The sequence below is a fragment of the Macaca fascicularis genome, chromosome 8, assembly GCF_037993035.2.
Source record: "Macaca fascicularis isolate 582-1 chromosome 8, T2T-MFA8v1.1".
In the NCBI taxonomy this organism is placed as follows: Eukaryota; Metazoa; Chordata; class Mammalia; order Primates; family Cercopithecidae; genus Macaca; species Macaca fascicularis.
Window position 1 is genome coordinate 88,568,980 of NC_088382.1, and position 21,400 is coordinate 88,590,379.

General features: G+C 37.4%; 1 protein-coding gene and 2 long non-coding RNA genes across 6 annotated transcripts in view; 2 read left to right on the forward strand and 1 right to left on the reverse strand.

Annotated features, from left to right (window-relative positions):
- The window catches only part of IL7 (interleukin 7), a 61,599-nt gene extending 47,438 nt beyond the window's left edge, over positions 1-14,161 (reverse strand). For 2 of the 3 annotated variants that reach the window (XM_045398419.2, XM_005563593.4), the window contains exons 1-2: positions 13,611-14,161; positions 6,373-6,509 (exon numbers count right to left, since the gene is read on the reverse strand). In XM_045398419.2, the coding sequence (XP_045254354.1) occupies positions 6,373-6,509; positions 13,611-13,620 (147 nt within the window). In that variant the 5' untranslated portion in view covers positions 13,621-14,161. The remainder of the gene's footprint in view (positions 1-6,372; positions 6,510-13,610) is intronic. The other variant, XM_073999037.1, reaches the window with a different exon arrangement.
- Positions 1-21,400, forward strand: part of LOC135964757 (uncharacterized) — a 101,983-nt gene that overhangs the window by 41,424 nt on the left and 39,159 nt on the right. The window lies entirely within an intron of this gene.
- Positions 13,166-18,701, forward strand: LOC141407424 (uncharacterized). Of its 2 annotated transcripts, none has more exons than XR_012416470.1 (2): positions 13,166-14,394; positions 15,901-18,701. It is a non-coding gene; the product is annotated as an uncharacterized lncRNA (long non-coding RNA). The 2 variants fall into 2 exon arrangements; XR_012416469.1 differs by having other exon boundaries at positions 13,166-15,554; positions 15,901-16,548.

Genomic DNA, 21,400 nt, shown 5'->3' on the forward strand with positions numbered 1-21,400 from the left:
TTAAGTTATACTTAATATATTATAATGTACTCTTACCAAATGATGAGAATATCATCAAAATCTAATGGGAGAATGAAAATGGATCTTGAAGCTCCCCACCACTTCTCTACAGTCTGTCATTGCTTCTGTCCATACCACTCACTTGACCATACTTACTAGTATATAGAGTCACATGGTTTAGTAATTGCTCAGAGATACGACATCACCAGAGAGATTTAGATTGCATTTAAATTATAAAGCTATTTAATTTACTAATCCCTAAAAAAAAGGTAGTCAATCCATAAAAAAAAATCAGTAATTTCATCAGTATAAAAGATTTTAAGGAAATAAAAACACAAGTGAAAGACAAAACTGATTTCAAAACTAAATACCAAGCTACAGTAATTGAGACTGTCTGGTCCTGGCATAGGGATTATATATCAATGGATTACCATTGAGAGGTCAGAAATAAACCCATACATTTGAGTTCAGTTTATTTTCAACAAGGGTATCAAGACATTCAATGAGGGAAAATATAATTTTCAATATCAGATGCAGGATCTATTGGATAACCACATGAAAAAGAATGAAGTTGGACCCCTACCTCACACCATATACATAAATTAACTCAATATGAATCAAAGACCAACATGTGAGACTGAAACTATAAAGCTCTTAGAATAAAACATACCTGTAAATCTTTGTTGTCTTGGATTAAGCAATCGTTTCTTTGATATGAAAACAAAAACATGAGCACAAAGAGTAAATGAATTGAACTTCATAAAAATTAAAAATGTCCTTCAAAGGACACTATCAAGAAAATAAAACATAATACAAATGATGGGAGGAAAAATTATAATATCTGATAAAGGTCTAGGATACAGAGCATATAAAGAACTCTTACAAATATAAAACTGAAAAAACAAATAACCCAATTTAAAAGTGGGTGAAAATTTTGAATAAACAATTCTCCAAAAGAAGATATGCAAAATGGCTGATAATAACAGCCAATAATGAAAAGATGCTTGACATCATTAGTCATCAAGGAAATGAAAATCAGTATCACTATGAGATACTATTTCACACCCACAGAGATAGCTAGAATAAAAAAGTTAGATGACAACAAGTTTTGGTGAGAATGTAGAGAAATCAGAGCCTTAACAAACTGCTGGTAGAAATGCAAATGGTGCAGCCTCTTTAGAAACAGTTTGCAGTTCCTCAAAAAGTTTAACAGAGTGACCATATAATCCAACAACTTGACTACTAGGAACATTCCAAGAGAATTGCATAAAAACTTGCATAGTCAAAGAATGGGAAACCCAAATGTCCAAAACTTGATGAATGAATAAACAAAATGTGGCATATCCACACAACAGAATTGTATTGATCCGTGAAGAGAAATGAAATACCAACTCCTGTTATCATATGGATTAATCTTAAAAACATTATGCGAAGGCAAACAAGATCAATACAAAAAGTTGCATATCATCCATATGAATTATATACAAGACTTATATGAAATGTCCAGAATAGGTAAATTCCTAGAGACAGAAAGCAGAATGCAGAATAGTGGCTGCCAGAGGCTGGTGATGGGGAATAAAGAGTTACTGCTAACAGGTAGAATATTTCTTTTGGCAATGATGAAAATATTCTAGAATTAGATAGTGATAATGATTGCATAATTTATTGCAGGCATACCTCAGAGATACTGTGGGTTTGGTTCCACTGCAGTAAAGCAAATATCACAATAAAGTGAGTCACACAATGTTGTTTGGTTTCCCAGCATATAAAAGTTATGTTTACACTATACTATAGCCTATTATGTGTACAATAGCCTTATGTTTAAAATAACAATGTATATATCTTAATTTAAAAGGACTTTTTTTGCTGAAAAATGCTGACAATCATCTGAGACTTCAGGATACTGTAAACTTTTTTGCTGGTGGAGGGTCTTGCTTCAACATTAGTGGATGCTGACTGATGAGAGTGGTGGTTGCTGAAGGTTGGGTGGCTGGAGTAATATTTAAAATAAGGCCACAATGCAGTTTGCCACATAGATTAACTCTTTCTTTCACAAAAGATTCCTCTGTAGCATGTGATACTGTTAGAAAGCATTTTATCCACAGTAGAACTTCTTTTAAAATTAGAGACAATCCTCTCAAATCCTTCCATTGCTTTAACTAATTTTGTGTAATATTCTAAATGTTTTCTTGTCATTGCAGCAATGTTCACAGCATCTTTACTCAAAGTAAAATTATTTCAAGAAACCACTTTCTTTGCTCATACTTGAGAAGCAGCTCCTCATCCATTCCAGTTTTATCCTGAGAATTCAGCATTTCAGTCACATCTTCAGGCTCCACTTCTAATTCTAATTCTCTTGCTATTTCCACCATATCTGCATTTGCTCTCTCTATTGAAGTCTTGAACCCCTCAAAGTCATCTATGAGAGTTGGAATCAACTTCTTCCAAACTCCTGTTAATGTGGATATTTTGACCTCCTCCCATGAATCACAAATGTTTTTAAGGGCATCTATTACAGAACAGTGAATCCTGTTCACAAGGTTTCAATTCTTTGCCCAGATCCATTAGATGAATCATTATCTCTGGCAGCCATAGCCTTACAAAATATATATCTTAAATAATAAGACTTGAAAGTTGAAATTACTCTTTGATTTACAGGCTGAAAACAGATGTTATATTAGCAGTTATGAAAACATTAATATCCATCAGTATTCTTGGGTGACCAATTTTGCACTGTCAATGAGCAATAATATTTTGCTGAAACTTAAAGTCACCAGCTGCATTTCTCCCTAACAAGAGACTCAGTTTGTCCTCTAAAGCTTTGAAGCCAGACATTGACTTCTCTTCTTTAGCTATGAAAGTTCTAGATGTCACCTATTTCCAGTAGAAGGATGTTTCATCTACATTGAAGTCTGTTGTTTAGTGTAGCCACTTTTACCAATTATCTTAGCTAGACCTTCTGGATAACTTGCTGAAACTTCTACACAGGCCAAAATTGCTTCTTTACTACTTCCAGAACACCATTTACATCTTTTTGTTTCTGAGTTTGGTTTACAACCAGTCTATTTGTTAGATGATAAGCAGACATCTAACAAACAGGCAGTCACTCTTCCTACTTTTAAAACTGTAACTTGCATTATACACCACCAACCTTTAACCCTCACCAAAATGTAAGCTTCTTAAAAGAAGGATCTGTACTTGGTCCATCATTGTATTCACACCCAAACCCAACATCACCCACATAAATGGGTTTTTCATAGTAACTTGTACATATCAGGCCCTAAATAAATGTTCGCTGAATGAATAAACTATCACAGAGATTGTCCTTGGGAGGTAGGAGAGTCGGGTAGAGAGCATAGAGAAAGATTCTGGCTCAGTCACTTATAAACTGGGTAACCCTGGGCCTCAGATTCTTCTGTTTTGAAACAGAGGTAGTAAGAATGCCTTTCTCAAGGGATGTTGTAAGGATTAAATTAGTTAACACGTGGAAAGCACTAAGAACATAACAAGCACTTCATAACTATTAGTATTGTGGTCTCCCCAAAACTTAAACACAGTAATGTCTGCAAAGCATCTAGTCCACACTGAGTGAATGAGTAACTAAATCTGCTCTACCAGTCATGTTGATATTAATAATTCATTCAGACTTTCTCCTTACCTTAAATTTATCCCCTTCTATGTATAGAAAACATTCTTACAGTTACTATGGAACTACTAAGTTGGACTGACTAGCTGCATTCTTTTCCATGTCTTGTGAATTAACCTCCTTAAGAAGAGTAGCTATGTTTTGTTTTTTGAAAATAGTATTATTATTGCTGCTGACGTACTTGTTCTTGTTTTGTGTGTTAATGAGATAAGCTCCTCTATATTCTCCCACCAAAAAAATGTGTCATGAGTCTGTTGGATAAAACTCTCCTTTTATGGAATTTTAATGGCATATTCTTTTGAAGTTTTATACACATATAGTTATCTATAAATGTTGAACTAGCACTAGTTTGTTCTCTGCCCAGATAATAAAATTAAATGAGAAATATTATCTTGACTCAAAAGATTAATTTAGTAGCATCATCTAATGCAATGTCCAAATTAGCAAGAAATCTAAATTAACATTTACTATGCCCTATTTTTTTTCTTGTCAATGGGCAAAATCAGGGACCTCTGGATTACAAGGTACAGTGTAGCACAGTATCTCTTTTTAGTTTCCATATTCCTACAAGAGGTATAACACTAAATTCCTCAAGGCATCATGCCACTTCAATATGAGTACGTGGAAGAGACAGTGGAGTAAAAGGGGGGACAGATTAGACAATTTCTCCCATCTTATGAACATTTGAGAGAGTTTTCCATTGCTATTCAGAGTTTCAATCCAATTGAAAAAAGACTAATTATCTGTTAAAACAATACATCAATCACATTGTATTGATACAGCTCTGAAACCTTGGAAAAAATTAACTCTTGCAGATGACATGTTTGTCTATGTAGAAAATTCCTAATAATAACAGACTTCTAGAACAAACAAGTGATTATAGTAAGGTTGCAGGACATAGGTTAATATACAAAAGTCAATTGCTTTCCTATATATCAGCAATAAACAACTAAAATTTGAAATTAGAAACACACCATTTACAATAGCACTAAAATATGAAATACTTAGGTATAAGTCTAATAAAATATTTACAGGATTCATATGATGAAAAGAACAAAGCTCTGATGAAAGTTTGCATTTTCAACCACATCTTCTTTTGCAGAGTTTTACACGCATATAATTATTTACAAATGTTGCCAAACTAATACTCATTTGTTCTCTGTCCAGATAATAAATTTAAATGATGAAAAAAATTAAAAAAGAGATAGTACATGATAATGGCTAAGAAGACTCAATATTGTTAAGATTTCAGTAAAGATGTGAGTTCAGACACCTCAGCAAAGCAGATATACAAATCGCAATAAGTATCTGAAAAGATGGTCAACATTGTATGTCATTATGGAATGGAAAATTGAAACAACACTGAAATACTATGGCAAGCCTATTACAATGGTTAAAATCTGAAACACTGACAATACCAAACGCTGGCAAAGATGGACGTCATTAGGATCTCATTCATTGCTGGTAAGGAGGCAAAATGGTACAGCCACTTTGGAAGAAGGTTTGGCAGTTTTGTACAAAGCTAAACACAGTCTTACTATATGATCCAGCAGTCATGCTTGTAGGTATTTACCTGAGTTGGAAACTTATGTCCACAAAAAACCCTGCATGTATATGTTTATAGAAGTTTATTCATAATTTCCAAATATTGGAAGCAACTGAGACACATTTTTAAATCAGTGAAAAAATAAACAAGTTGTGGTATATTCACTCAATAGACTGTTATCCAGCAATAAGAAAAAATGAAATATCAAGCCACAAAAAAGTATGGGAGATGCTTTGATTCACATTGCTAAGTGAAAGAATCCAGTCTAAAGAGGCCACATACAGACCGCATGATTCTAACTACATGACATTCTAAAGAAGGCAAAACTACAGAGATATAAACAAATCAGTGGTTACTAGGAGTTCAGGGGTAAAAAGGGAAGGATGAGTTGGTGGATAGATTTTTACCATATGATTTGTATGATATGTAATCACGAATATGTGATGTTATACATTTATCAAAACCCATAAAACTATAAAACATAAGGAATGAATCCTAACGTTAAATATGCACTTATGTAATGTATTAATGCTGGCTCATCAATTGTAATAAATGTACCATACTGATGTAAGATAAGGGAAAGAGTGCAGAGGGAGAGAGAGCATATGGAAATTTTCCATTTTCTGTTCAAATTTTCTAGAAACCTAAGCTGGCTCTAAGGTATAAAATATATTAATTAGAAAAGCTTTACCCATCAAAAATAGAAAATTTAACTCACAACAAATTATTGATTACACACAGATATAAAATACACACATAAATAACTATGCATCTACATACACACATCCAAATAAAACACATCTATTCACCATACGTTTTAAATATTTACTCTGTTATTTTCCCTCTCTTAATGTAATGCTTCTACAGGGACTAACATGGTAAAGGAGAGGTGAGGAAATTTAGGCGGTGATAATGAATTATGCTTACAAGAAATTTACTAGTGAATAGGACTGAAATGAATAGTCGTGAGCATCTTAGAGTCTAGGAAAGAATTATTTTTAAGCTACATAATTATGTCAGCTATAAAAATATACAGTTAGTAGCTCATTAAATTTTATTCTGTAGTTATTTCACTTTCCTGTCAAGAAATATGAATACTTGATTATAAAACTACATACCAAAAAAAAGTTCAAATTTTCCCAATGCATGAAAATGTGAGTAAAACAAAATAAGCACATACCAATAATTGATCGATGCTGACCATTAGAACACTCTCATATTGTTTGCCATCTTTACCTTCAATATCACAATCAGATGATGCTACTGGCAACAGAACAAGGATCAGGGGAGGAAGTCCAAAGATATACCTAAAAGAAACTGAATTCAACAGTAAATAAGAATGTGCTAAATGTTATATCATATTGCATTTGATTGTGGGGTTTCAATGGACTGGACCAGTTATTTCTAATAATTTTAAAAATACATCTTGATTTGGAGATACTACAGGAAGAACCCCAAAAGTTGAACTTATGTAACAACCAAAATGGAACAGTATTTTGGAGTGTAGCATCCTTTCACTTTTTTATTTTGCAATTACTCTTTAGGAAAGTGTAAAACAAGGGTGATGAAATCAGAGACTGCTTCTGAAAAACACTCAAGGGTGTTAATCAATTTGAATTTATGTTGAACATCCCCATAAGAAAAGGCATCCACAGGTTAAGAGATGCACTACATTTCAAAGAGTTACATATTGTTGAAATTTTATGATGTACTGCACGTAATTGTATATTTTTGTAAAACTTGATGGTAGTTTGTATGTCTATTTGATTATTGGAGGCAACACTGTGGGAGGGATTGCACTGTAACTACTGTAACTGCACGCTTTCTTTTTAATAATGAACCCTGAAGGGTTTACATTCCCAAAAGTCTTACAAAGTTTATGTTTGTATTTTGGGACTCCTCTCCTATCCTTTCACTATCTTCTGTCTCTGAATCCCCAGAGACTCAGAATCCTTTCAAACACAGCGCTGTCCAGCTTCTTGTCATGTTAGAAAAACTCAATAAATAAATTCACATCCTCAGATAGAAACCAATGATTTCTATCTGATTTTTTTGTTTTGTTTGTTTGTTTGTTTTTGTTTTTTTTGTTGTTGTTGTTTTGTTTTTGTTTTTTTTGTTTGTTTGTTTTTTGAGACGGAGTCTCGCTCTGTCGCCCAGGCTGGAGTGCAGTGGCCGGATCTCAGCTCACTGCAAGCTCCGCCTCCCGGGTTTACGCCGTTCTCCTGCCTCAGCCTCCCGAGTAGCTGGGACTACAGGCGCCCGCCACCATGCCCGGCTAGTGTTTTGTATTTTGTAGTAGAGACGGAGTTTCACTGTGTTAGCCAGGATGGTCTCGATCTCCTGACCTCGTGATTCGCCCGTCTCGGCCTCCCAAAGCGCTGGGATTACAGGCTTGAGCCACCGCGCCCGGCCCCCTCTACCTGTTTTTGATAACTCTTCCCAATTAGGAGCAATTGTCTAATCAAAAGGACTGAAATAAATGGTATTATTTCAGGCAGAAAAATGGAAAGCCAGTGGTTCCCACAAACATTAAAATCTGATCATACAGGGACCTATTTCTTCATAAAACTGCCATAGTGTTTTATTTATTATCTTTTTGTAAACTCTGAGGCATGTTGATGATATATTTCCTGTGAATTTCCCAAATGAACTTTAATTGTACTCGAATGCAAGACATTTCACTTGTGTGCCTTCTCTGATTACGAGTACAAGCAGCACTCCTTCAAACCCAAGGAACTAATATTGTGACAGCCTGAAGACTGTTAGGGATATCACAAAGTTTCCAGTAACACTGTCATCTATTATATCATGATCTGTCATATTAAACAATCAATAACACCTCCCAATAAATCAAATGACCCATGTTATTACAAATAGAGAACATTGTCTGGGTAGCAGTTATTAAAACAAACAAAAATCTAACTTCTCATCTGCATATGTGACAAGAAAATAAGAGAAACAAAAATCCAATAATTTTATTTATACAAATCTATTCATAACTCTGGCACTAAGTGCCTATATGCATGATGAGCATGAATTAACTCAGGAGACAGATAATGATGATGATGCTAGTTACCTTTAATTGAGTACCTGCCATGTGTCAGGAACTTTATATATAAAATCTCTAATACATATATATATATATATATATATATATATATGGGAGTGTGTATGTGTGTGTGTGCGTGTGTGTGTGATATATATATATATAATTATATATATATATAATTTGTAAATATCCAAAAAGATCTGCAAATTAGTCTTTCTGTAACACATACATAGTAGGTGCCAGGTATGGATGCTAACTTGAATTTGTTGCTTTACCAGGATTTGATTAGCAATGGCCATAATCTATTGATAACATGTAATCACATTTGTCTTCTGAATGAAGTTTTGCCTCTCTCTTCTACTCCTGTCCCTTCATCCTAAAGATCCTCAGTGATTGATTGCTAATTTAAAAAAATATTTTGGCAATTAAAAATGTACACTCAGATTTAAGGGGGACCAGAGCAGATTTCTTAATAATACATATTTAATATACTGTACAGTGGTGAAGTCTGTGTATCTATCACTTGAATAGTGAACATTGTACCCAATGGGTAATTTTGTAATCCTTATCCTCCTCCTGCTCTCCCACCTTTCCGAGTCTCCAATGCCTATTATTCCACTCTGTATGTCAATTTGTACCACTGTTTAGCTCTCAGTTATAAGTAAGAACACGCAGTATTTGGCTTTCTGAGTCATTTCACTTAGATAATGGCCCCGAGTTTCATCCATTTTGATGCAAAAGACACGATTTAACCCTTTCTTATGGCTGAGTACTATTCCATGGTATACATGTACCACATTTTCTTTTTTTTTTCCCCCTCTCTTTTTGAGATAGGGTCTCACTCTGCTGCCCAGGCTGGAGTGCAGTGGCACGATCATAGTTCACCAAAGTCTCAAATTCCTGGGTTCAAGATATCCTCCTACCTCAGTGTTTTGAGTAACTAGGACAACAAGTGTGCCCCACCATGCCCAGCTAGTTTTTTAAAATTTGTTTTTAGAGGACAGCTCTTACTCTTTTACCCAGGCCGGTCTTGAACTCCTGGGCTCAAGCAATCTTCCTGCCTTGGCCTTCTTGAGTGTCAGAATTACAAGCATAAGCCACCATGCCTGGCCGTACCGCATTTTCTTTATCCAATCCTCTGTTGATGGACATTTGGATGATCAATTGCTAGTTATTCATCAGATTCTGACCTTGTAATCAGATCTGTATAGATTGTATGGAATCATACTTTTATTTTTTCTGTCATCTTACAGGTGTCCAAAAGATATACTTCAGGAGGAGTAGATGACAGAGGAAAAATTATATAACATATCACTTGAAATGAGCTTAAAGGAGAATATAATAAAATGATTAAATGCTAGAGTGAAAGGGATACTTTTACCATTATCATAAATATTATTTCAAAGGTCCACCTTTTGTTTTAATACGTGAGGTTGTTTTACTTTCTGTGAGTACTAGCTGTCTTCTTCACCCCAATTTTCCGTAGTTAAGTGCTCCCCAAATTTAAATCAACCTATTTATTCACTGGATAGCATTTTGTCCATTCTTTCCAATGATAGTTGTTGGAAAATTCAGTCTTTTTGTGTATTACACATACTTTCTCAATTTTGAAACATAATTTGTCTTGCCTGTTAAGAGTGTTTTCTGTTGCCATTGTTGTCATTGAATAATTAGTCCCAGACAGACTGTGGCAATGTAAAAAGCACAGAGGTTTTGGAATATAGACACTTGAGACTTTTGACTTGTAAGACAATGGTTTGTGTGACTGTGTAAATGAACAGCATCTCTTAAGATCACTTACCTGATTTCTAAAATGAAAACTTTAGCCTAAATGATCTTTTTCATCTCGCAGACACCTTATTCTAAGAATCTACCTGGCCATCCAAATGCAGAAACTCTTTAGATCTGAAATTGCCTCAGGGACAATGCTGCAAACATACCTAGGGCCTTGGACCCACATCTCATAGGTCCCCAGCTCTCCCATTAATGATGTAGCTTGGTAGTTTGGTCTGTAATTGAAGACCTTTCTCCTACATCACATAGAGAGTAACATATTAAGATTGGCTGGTTTGAGAGTGCTTTGGAGATTGTTGTCACACCCACTCCCCACCATCCTGAACTTTTAATTAGGTTACCAAAAAGATAAATCATAAGAACAATGCAAGGCAAGCGTGGGCTTGTGGGATTGCCCTTACTTCCCCTGAAGAGGCTGAAATTGGAGAATTTGTTTTCAGTAGGGAATTTGGTTAAACCAGAATGAGGTCTGTCTAAAAATTCTTGTTGGTTTTTAATGTAAGCCAAATAATACATTCAATCCTCAGATGCTTAAGTTATGGGGGTAAAAGTGAACATAAATAGTTTTCTACAATCCATCAACTACAGTCTTTATCAGTCTTTAAAACCAGTTTTTACTGAATGTCCATTGCATAGACCTATTTTCACGGATAATTTGATTCCATAACCACTTCATGAGGAAGTAGGTAAGTACTACAAGTTATTCACATTTATAGATGGAGAATCTGGGGCACAGAAAGAGTTATGTAGGAAAACTCCAGGCCGGGCACGGTGGCTCACGCCTGTAATCCCAGCACTTTGGGAGGCCGAGGCGGGCGGATCACGAGGTCAGGAGATGGAGACCATCCTGGCTAACACGGTGAAACCCCGTCTCTACTAAAAACACAAAAAATTAGCCGGGCGTGGTGGCGGGCGCCTATAGTCCCAGCTACTGGGAAGGCTGAGGGCTGAGCAGGAGAATGGCGTGAACCCGGGAGGCGGAGCTTGCAGTGAGCGGAGATTGCGCCACTGCACTCCAGCCTGGGTGACAGAGCCAGACCCCGTCTCAAAAAAAAAAAAAGAAAGAAAACTCCTTTTGTATCTTTCTTTCTTTCTTTTTCTCTCTTTTTTTTTTTTTTTTTTTGAGATGGAGTCTCATTCTGTCACCTAGGCTGGAGTGTAATGGTGCGATCTCGGCTCACTGCAACCTCAGCTTCCCAGGTTCAAGTGATTCTCCTGCCTCAGCCTCCTGAGTAGCTGGGATTACAGGCGCTAGCCACAATGCCTGGCTAATTTTTTTTTGTAGTTTTAGTAGAGACAAGGTTTCTCCATGTTGGCCAGGCTGGTCTTGAACTCCTGACCTAAGGCGATCTGCCCACCTCAGCCTCCCCAACTGCTGGGATCACAGGTTTGAGCCACCACGCCTGGCTGGAAAATTCCTGTATATAATATAGATATGGAATTCAAATCCAAGTCTGTCACGTTGAAGAGTCTAGAACCTCAGCTTTTAGGCACTGAACTACATTGCTTTCTTAAAAAATAACCATATATGTGTAGTCAAGGGGATTGTACAAAAACCTATCTCCCTGTGCATGAACCTCACTAGGGTACTTCCTGGCCAAACTGGGATACTGCATCATATGATCTTATTTCAGAAAAAGACTAAATATTTGTTCTTATTACAGTAGGTTATGTGTCAGGGTTAAAAGCAGAAAAAAAAGTCACATACATGAGTGTGAATATGACATGTAAGTTCGTTCTATGAAATGGCCTTTTCCATGTTTTAAAAAAATATTCAAACACTAATGTGATGCAGTTTGTAATTCTACTTTATACCTGTTCAGGGTTTCTAATGTTAGTTCTCTATTATTAGTTTTTGAGACAGGGCATCACTCTGTTGCCTAGGCTGGAGTATAGTTGTAAGATCATGGCTCATGGCAGCCTTGACTTCCAGGTTCAAGCAATCCTCCTGCCTCAGCCTCCCGAGTAGAGTCTGTTTTTTATTGCTATTCAACTTTTTGGTCCTCAAATATGATGAAATTACCCTAACCAGATAACCACATAATAGATCCTCAACTACTTCAACTCTCAAAAGAAATGGCAAAGACAAAGGGTAAAGAGTAACCTTATGTGCACTCTTGATGGAACAAACTTCTAGTGAAATCTCTTGAAACAAACTGCAGGAAGCCATGCATTATAATCATTATTATTAGAATTTTAATATTTTGTCTGCTAATGAAAACTTATAACCCATGATTCATATAGCTGTACTTCAGGAAGTAAAGGCTCTTTCTGAAAAATGCACACGCTTGCTTCCTTTTCTTGGTTTACCTTTCTACTTTAGGGCAGAGGTGTTGCAAGGATTAGAATCAAAGGTGATCCAGAAAGAAGAAACTGCAGGAGAACTATGGGCATTGCAAGGAAAATAGGGTTGTGCTCAATTTTTAGTTTTACATTAAGCTCCGGGAGGACACTCCTTAGAAGTCTTCCATAATTATGTCGGCTATTCTTTCCGCTCTCCCTATCTGTGTTTTGTTACTGAGCTGGTACTCCTTGGTTGTGTCAGTTCTTGATTCTTTACCCACGGGAGTGGAAAGAAGTCTTGATCTAACGGAGTAGCCATCAAAAGAAAGAACAGTCAGTTTCCTATTCCTGCACGCTCTCCCCAGCTGTCTTCTTGCTTGAGGAAGTAGTTACTGTAAAGCATTCCAATTTTCCTAAGCAGATCTTTTCCCCTCACATCCCTTTTTCCTCTTTTTTTATTCCAGTAACATTTTTGCTCTTTCATTGGTCATACATGACTGCCATCCGAATCCAACCCTCCTGAATTCTGTCCCTGTCCATTCTAAATCCGTATTCTGCACAAATAAGACATATTAGGTCTCAACACTGGTCTAGAAGTCAGAGTCATGCCTATTTCATTCTGCCTCCATCGAGAAGCGCCCGTAGGAAAAAAAAAAAAATAAATAACAACAACAATAAAACAGAAGCTGGCCTTGTCTCAGCGCCAGCCCCAGGACTGGTTTCCCAGCAATAGGCGCACGGTACAGCCCTTGTCGGAAACTCCCAGTCTCACTCGGGGAAAAATGGGGTTTTCCGGAGACCTGTTTCCCTAGGGTTTAAAAGCGCGTCGCGTGGGAGCTTCGCTTTCACTTCTCTAGGGAGTTCTGAGCTGCAAGAGCCCAGCTACTCGCCGAACCCGGGTCGTCTGCGTGAGTAACTTGGGGCGTCCAGGAGCACGGGAAGGGCTCCAGACAGACAGAGAGCCTTTGGCTGCCTCTGAGACCGGCTGTAGGCTGCCACCGCTGAGCGGCGCGGAGGCTGCAGCGTTCCGTCTCCGGACAGAAAGCAGGCGTCGGGGACTGCTACTCGCAGCCTGCCAGGGGCAGCAGCAGCGCCAGGTTCAAGTGACTATGGGCCAGGATACTCAAGCGCAGCTGGCGGCCGCCCGTGGGAGAGCCAGTGCTCTCCGCAAGTCCAAAGTGCAAGGCCGGGCTATTCCCGGACTTGCCTAGGCGCAGGGGCCCCCAACGTGTCCCGGATTGCCCCGGCGCGCCTGGCGCGCGAACTTGTGCGCAAGGGAGAAGAGTGCTTACCATGGAACATGGTCTGCGGGAGGTGGGCGTAGTCATGATGACCGCAACTGGAGCAGGAGCAAACTCTCACCGCCCATAGTCACTCCCAGGACCCTGGTCTTCCGCGGAGTTGCCGAGTCTGCGTTGGGCAGGATGATCTCTGAAACTGGTTCCTCTTACCCACGCCGCGCCTGCTGTTTCATCCATCCCAGGGGGGGCGGCACACACCACGGCCTGGTTCTGCGCTTTGCCTTTTCCATAACTTCCGTAGGATCCGCCAGCAATGTACTTTCAGTTTCTACTTTGCGCTTGGTCTGCAGGTTCAAGTTTTGGGGTAATCAGAATGGAACCTTCATTATCCCCTCTCTCCTGGGCACCTGCTTCCCGCGCACCTGGACAAGGACCAGAGGAGGGCGCGAATTTCCAAATCACCGCAGGAGAAACCAACTGGCCTGAATCAAAGCGATTCTGGGTAAAAGACTTTCCAGATGACCTCTCAACGCCTTGGCAACGCTTGGCGGCTGGGAGCTAAAACCATGAGTTGTTAATATGTGCACGGAAGCCACAAGTGTGCAAGACGCAAGCTGGGTTATTGGAAGCGGACGACACCAAGGAGGCGTTGACGCGGATGTGGTGGACGTTGCCAAGTCGTCTCTTAAAAAAAGGAAGTGAAGAATGATTAAGAGGGTCACGCCCTCTACCACTCCAACCTCTCTAATCAGTCTCTTTCTGTTCTGTCTACTGTACATGCACCTGCTCAGGTGAGACCTCAAGGAAAAATAATCCTGTGGGTCCACCTAATCTGGTAAGTGCTACATTTAGAAAATCAAACCCCGAATTAAATGGAGGACGTGGAAACTGACAGTAATATTTGACTATGACTTCCACGTGCACATTTATCTGAATTGGTTAATAAATCAAACTATCCATCTTGAATGCGTGCCACTGAAATGTTAACTTTTTCCTGGGCTTGAATTATGTAGCTTATTTGCTACATTAGTTTGGTTTCTGCTATTCTGCAGAAACCCTGCTTAGATGAAGGTGGATAATGTAAACCAGTAAAGACAGCGATAATAATAACGACTATCATTTATCTAGCATTTGCTCTCTGCCAGTGTTGTGCTAAGTATTTTATGTATATCATCTCTGGCAAAACTTTGTGTGAGGTAGACCATTTTCTTATCTGCACTTTACAGATGTGGGGACTGAGACTTCCTTAAGTAACTTTCGAAAGTTCACTTAGCTAACTGAGCTTAGACACAGACTTGCTGCATTTGGGCTGTAGAAACTCCTGCTTGGAACTCCTGTGAATAAAGTAATAATGTGCACACTGATGCCGGGAGGGAAGACAACAGGACGTGTGTGGCTTTGCCCCAGTGTGGGGACTTCAGGAACAGTTCCTGGAGTTTGTGACTTCTAAATTGACACTTGAAGAGGAATGAACTTGGGGCTGTAAGGAGTATGTCACATTCTGTCATAGTGTGAACAAGGAAGAGGAAAAGAGGAGGGAAAGAGAAAGGAAAAAAAAAAAAAAAAGAATGGCAATGAACTAGTGAAAACAGAGTTGCTCAAGCCTGAAACTTGGGTCTCTGATTTCCTTTTTTCGTCTCACTTCCCACATCAAATCCATAGACAAGTGCTGTCTGCTCCATCTCCAAAATTAACCCTAAGGTGACTATAGACTGTCTAAGGGATCTTCCGGCTTTCACTTTTGCCCACAACCCTTCATTCTTCTCAGAGCAGCAGGATATCTGATTCCACTTTGTGCCCCGCCCTCTGGTCACTTCCCACTGGGTACCAGGCCCTCAGTGCCCTGGCGATCTGGGCCCTGCTGCCCTCTCTGACGTTTCCTGGCACCATGTCACTATCCTCCAGCCACACTGGCGTATCTCTTGCCACCCAGTGTCCACTTAGTATGGTCTCTAGCCCATGGCTGGCACAGAGGGAAAGAGTAAGAGAGAACAGGTGAGTGGGAATGCATGAGTGAATATGTGTGAAAGAGAAAGTGCGTGAAAGCAGAAGGAAATAGAATGAAAGAGGAAGAGAAGGGGGTAAGTAAATGGAAAAGAGAGACAGAATGGAGTGAGAAAAGCCACATATTTCCATTTGACTGGAACCTAGAGTGGGAGGTGGGGAGGAGGACAGACATGACACTGGAATGAGCTTTAAAAATGATTTCTATAATGAAACATGCCTAGCTTGGGGATTTATTTATTTATTTTAAATCCCTGAGAGCAGCAGCATTGAAGTATGTAACTGTTCACTGTTCATAGCCTGCACCTTTTTTGTTTTTTTTTTTTTAACTTTCCAGGAACAAAGTAAAAGAGCATCCATCAATAATTTACACAAAAGGAAATCCGTCTTCCTTTTTATCACAATCACCATAAATCCAGGCAGAATAAGGGTTGTACATACCTGAACTTTTGGGAAGCCTGAAAGGAAGTTATTCAGAGCTGCAGGAGAGGCAATGTAAACGTTACACTGGATTCTGCCCCCAACTATAAAGAATCTGTCTGAAGAGAATATTCATAAAGCTTTGGGAATTGTTATGGTTATATGAAATGGGCACATTCTAACAACATCAAGTAATGATTTATTTTTCTGTCTATGAGATAATTAGTGCCATTTAGAAAAAAATCCAAAATGAAGTGTTAAATTAGCTTTTGATATTTTGATAAACTGAATATTATTTTTTATAAGATAGATGAACAAGGATAAAATGTTTTATAAATTTTTAAAATGCTAATGTTTTATGATTAAAGAAATGGAGTGGTTACTATTTTATTTGCTCATCGACTCAATGAACCGGACAGAAAAGCCTTTAAGGGGACAAAATAGTAAATACATTTTATGAATTATGGTAAATAAATGTTAAAAGAGAAGACAACATTCTCAGAATGATCAATATAATGTAATAGAAGTTCAAATAACATTATATGATGTCAATATAAAGAGAAAATTATTGAACATTAACCAATATCTTTTTAATGTTCTACAGTCTTCAGTCAGAATAGTCAATAATTATAAACCAGAAAATATTTTTTGATTAATATCTGAACTATTTTTACCCAACTTAATATGACCACTTTTTATAGTCTGTGATCTGAATTCTATCTATCATTCTATCTATGGGTAGGATGAAGTTCTTTTTACTTAACTTTCCAGTAATAATATTCAACATATTTAAAACACATACACAGCCAGAGCCAACATTATGGATATATGATCTGTGTAATTGCACAGGGCCTTGTACTTCATTTGATGTTCTGCTGTCACTGTATTGAAATTCCTCATTTTTAGATAAAGGGACTCTTATTTTCATTTTTCACTGGGTTTCACAAATTCTATAACAGTCATGCACACTCATACATGTTAAGTTACACATTGTGGATAGCAGTGCATGTCTTTGAGGTGATTTCAGTTTGGTGGGAAAAACAGATATTAAATATCTAATTTCAAAGATGAAAAATATTATTAAAAGAGAAACATGATATATTGTGTGAATCAGAAGTTTAAAGTAGTATGGGCCCGTTTTTATATTTAAATGCAGATCCATAAAGACTAATTTACCTGCCCAACAAACAAGCAGCTATGAGAGGATGACCTGTAATTTGATAAAATTTAAATCTTACCGAATGACTAATGAACATCTATTTACATGATCATGGGTTTTTTTGCTACATTCCTAAATAAACCATAAATTTAACATAATGCAACATTCAAACTGGTAATATTTAACCTAGAATTTTACAGTTGTAGTCATAATTGGGTTATGTTTATTTTTCATTTTATATTCAACTGATATTGGGCTAGTTTTGTCAGGTTATGCTAGTTTCATAAAATAAACTGGGAATTGTATTGTTTTCTAAAACTGTCAACTGTTTAAACGTGTGAAATATGTGTTTAAACATATTTGTTTCTGACAGACTTACTGGAGTTCAACAATAAAACTTACTTGATTCCATGGATGAAGCCCAGGGATAGGATGAGACTGTCAGTTTTGAGCATTACAAGTATGAAAACGAAAAAGGGTTTATTTTGAAGGCTGAATCAAAATGGCCATGTCAGACTGTCAGAACTTTGCTGGAGATGGGTGTGTTAGCATATCAGTGATGGCCAGAGCCATGGAAATGAATGCAGATACTCAACCTGCGTGTTAGAAGACAGAAGAGAGAACTAATGCTAGCAGGAACCTTGGGGCATGAGCAAACCTAAAAAGTTGAGAAAGGGGTGGAGAAAGGGGTGCCCATCAACAAAACAGACAAATACATAGTAGGTAGCAAAGTGGAAAAGTCAGAAGTCAGTGTCCCAGAAGGCAACGGAAAATAGAATTTCAAGATAGAGTAAGTAGCCGGTATTTCCAAATGTCACAAAGAGGTTGAATAAGATGGAGACTGAAAAGTGTGTCTATTAAATTTGGCAGAGCAGAGATTATCCATGATCTTCATGGCAACAGTTTGAGAAGAGCAGTGTAGATGCAAACAATATTCTAGTTTGCAGGGGTTGAGAGAAGAAAGAAATAAAGTAACAGAGTACAACTTTTACAAAATGTTTGGTAATAATAAAAGGGATAGGGTAATGATTTGAGAGGCATGGAATTTTTTATTTTCAATTATAAGAAACACTTGAGCATATTTATATATTAATTGATAAAATTAGGTTCTGCAGAACGGAGAAAGCATGGAACCTAGAAACCCAAGAGACTCCGTTGATTTTTTTTTCTTATTTTCTCTTCATTTCTCCCTCCTCTTTGATTTCTGACCCAAAATTCTATAATTCTGAACAATCAGAATCCACTCTCTATCTGGGACCTAAATTTATGTTTCTTACTGAAATGTTCCCATTGGCACTCGTCTAATTCTGGATTGAGTATTGGCTTGTCTAAGAAAGAAGTCTAATATTTCCCAAATCGCCTTTCAGAGAGGGCAACTGTAGCTTTTACATAGATTGCATTATCCAATCCCTTTATATGCTAATGTTGCATTGTTGGCAATCAGGGCTTTCTTTTATATACAGTCTGGCATTGCTTAACAATATATTCTGAGAAATATAATAAATTAACCTTTGCTTACTGTAACTTTTTTACTTTATAAACTTTTAATTTTTTTTCAACTTTTTGACTCTTGTCATAACATTTGACTTAAAACACGAACACATTGTACAGCTGTTCAAAATATTTTCTTTCTTTCTATCCTTATTCTATACACTTTTTTCTTACTTTTTAAACTTTTTTGTTAGAAACTAAGACACAAACACACATATTAGCTTAGGCCTACATGGTGTCAGGATCATCATCACTGTCTTCCATTTCCACATCTTGTCCCACTGGAAAATTCTTCAGGGACAATAACATGCATGAGCTGTCATTTCTTATGATAACAATGCCTTCTCCTGGAGTACCTCCTGAAGGAGCTACCCCAGGCTGTTTTACAGTTAACTTTTTTTTTTTAATAAGTGGAAGGAGTACACTCTAAAATAGTGATAAAAGTATAGTAAAAACATAAACCAATAACATAATTGTTTATTATCAAGTATTGGGTATTGTACAGTACTGCATGTGCTATACTTTTATAGGACTGGCAGTGCAGTAGGTTTGTTTATGACAGCATCACCACAAACACATGAGTAATGGGTTGTGCTAAAGTTGTTAAAATAGCTACAATGTCACTAGGTGATAGGCATTGTTCAGCTCCATTATAATCTTAGACCACTGTCCTATATGCAGTTCTTTTTTTTTTTTTTTTTTTTGAGACGGAGTCACGCTCTGTCGCCCAGGCTGGAGTGCAGTGGCGCGATCTCGGCTCACTGCAAGCTCCGCCTCCCGGGTTCACGCCATTCTCCTGCCTCAGCCTCCCGAGTAGCTGGGACTACAGGCGCCCACAACCGCGCCCGGCTAATTTTTTGTATTTTTAGTAGAGACGGGGTTTCACCGTGGTCTCGATCTCCTGACCTTGTGATCCGCCCGCCTCGGCCTCCCAAAGTGCTGGGATTACAGGCGTGAGCCACCGCGCCCGGCCGCAGTTCTTTTTTATACAATGCATGATTGTGCTAGATTTTGGAGGGACTATGCTTTTAACCATTGCCTTTATAGAAGATTAATTAGAAAAGTATACACCTACAACAAATTTCTTCATGCAAACTGAAAAAAATGTAAACATATTTTGTTTAAATCACTGGATAGATTCCCTTTATATGATCCAGTTACTATATGAAGATGTCAAACTGTTCTTATGAGCTCTTGGAGAGCAGTTACTATCTTATTCAACCTGGAATTCTCTGTAGTCAACAGAATACCTTTCAATTTACAAATTCTACGCAAGTATGACTTGTGGAAAAGGGAGGCATCAGACTGCACAAGTAACCTGGAATTCTCTGTAGTCAACAGAATACCTTTCAATTTACAAATTCTATGCAAGTATGACTTGTGGAAAAGGGAGGCATCAGACCGCACAAGTCTTGACTTGCTGTTATTACACAAAACCAGTATCTGAGGGAACTTGTGATAACATCCAAGAATGTTACAAAACCAACTACTGATTGATATTGATATATTTAAAGTTCTGATAAGCTTGTTAAAATTCTAATATTTAATATAGATTTAGACTTCTTTTCCTGATATGGAAGACTTACTAATATGGAAGTCTGTCTTGTTGAAATCCTTTTATTGTTAGATTAGAAATTAATCCAAACTACCTTTCCTTCAGGCAAGCCAGGTTTGGTGCAAGTCAGGTTTCTCATTGCCTTAGACTATGATTGGACTCTTAGTACATCCATTAACTCATATACGATGTAAAATCATTAGGTTTATTGCAACAGTGATGAAATCATAATCTAGAAAGATATTGTATGTCCCTGAGTTTCTGGGGTATCAGTCATTGTTCTATGCCAATAATGTGTCAATTAACTGTCATCCTACAAGCCTGGAACTACCATTAATGTTTTCTCCAAATAATTTAATATATTATCTGGCAGTGACATATATATTTCAACGAAAATAGCACAAAAATTGAAATTTTTAAGAGACGAAAACACTAAGTCATGGAGTTTCATGTGCCGGTGATTTCTTCTTCAAACCACGGAGCAGTGTGTCATCTATGTCTTGAGTAACGATTTATTAAATGTCGGCTGTATGCTTTCATTTCCTTGTTTCTTTTTCTAACAAGTCTCCCCTATGCTTTACTAAAATGTTTTTCAATTATGTCTTTCTCATTTAATGTTTTCAATTTTTTTTATATTGACTGATAAAATTGTCTGATTTCAAGTATATATAAATTGTGAAATGAATAATCTAGTTACCATATGCATTACCTCACATAGTTATCATTTTTATGATAAGAATACTTACCTTCACTCTCAGCATTTTTCAAGAATATAATATATTGTTATTAACTATATCACCGTATTGTACAGTAGATCTCTTGAACTTATTTATTCTGTCTAACTGAAATTCTATATACTTTGACCAACATCTCCTCTACTTCCCCAACAACCACTCCAGCCCCTGGTAACCATAATTCTTCTCCTTAATTCTAGATCAGCTTTTTTAGATTCTACATATGAATGAATAAGATCAGGCAGTATTTGTCCTTTGTACCTGGCTTATGTCATTTAACATAATGTCCTCCAGGATCATCAATTTTATTGCATACCACAAAACTGTATTCTTTTTATGGCTGGATAGTATTCCATTATGTATATACACCACATTTTCTTTATTCATTCATCCACTGATGGACATTTAGATTGATTCTACATATTGGCCATTGTAAATAATGATGCTATAAACACAGGAGTGCAGATATCTATTTGAA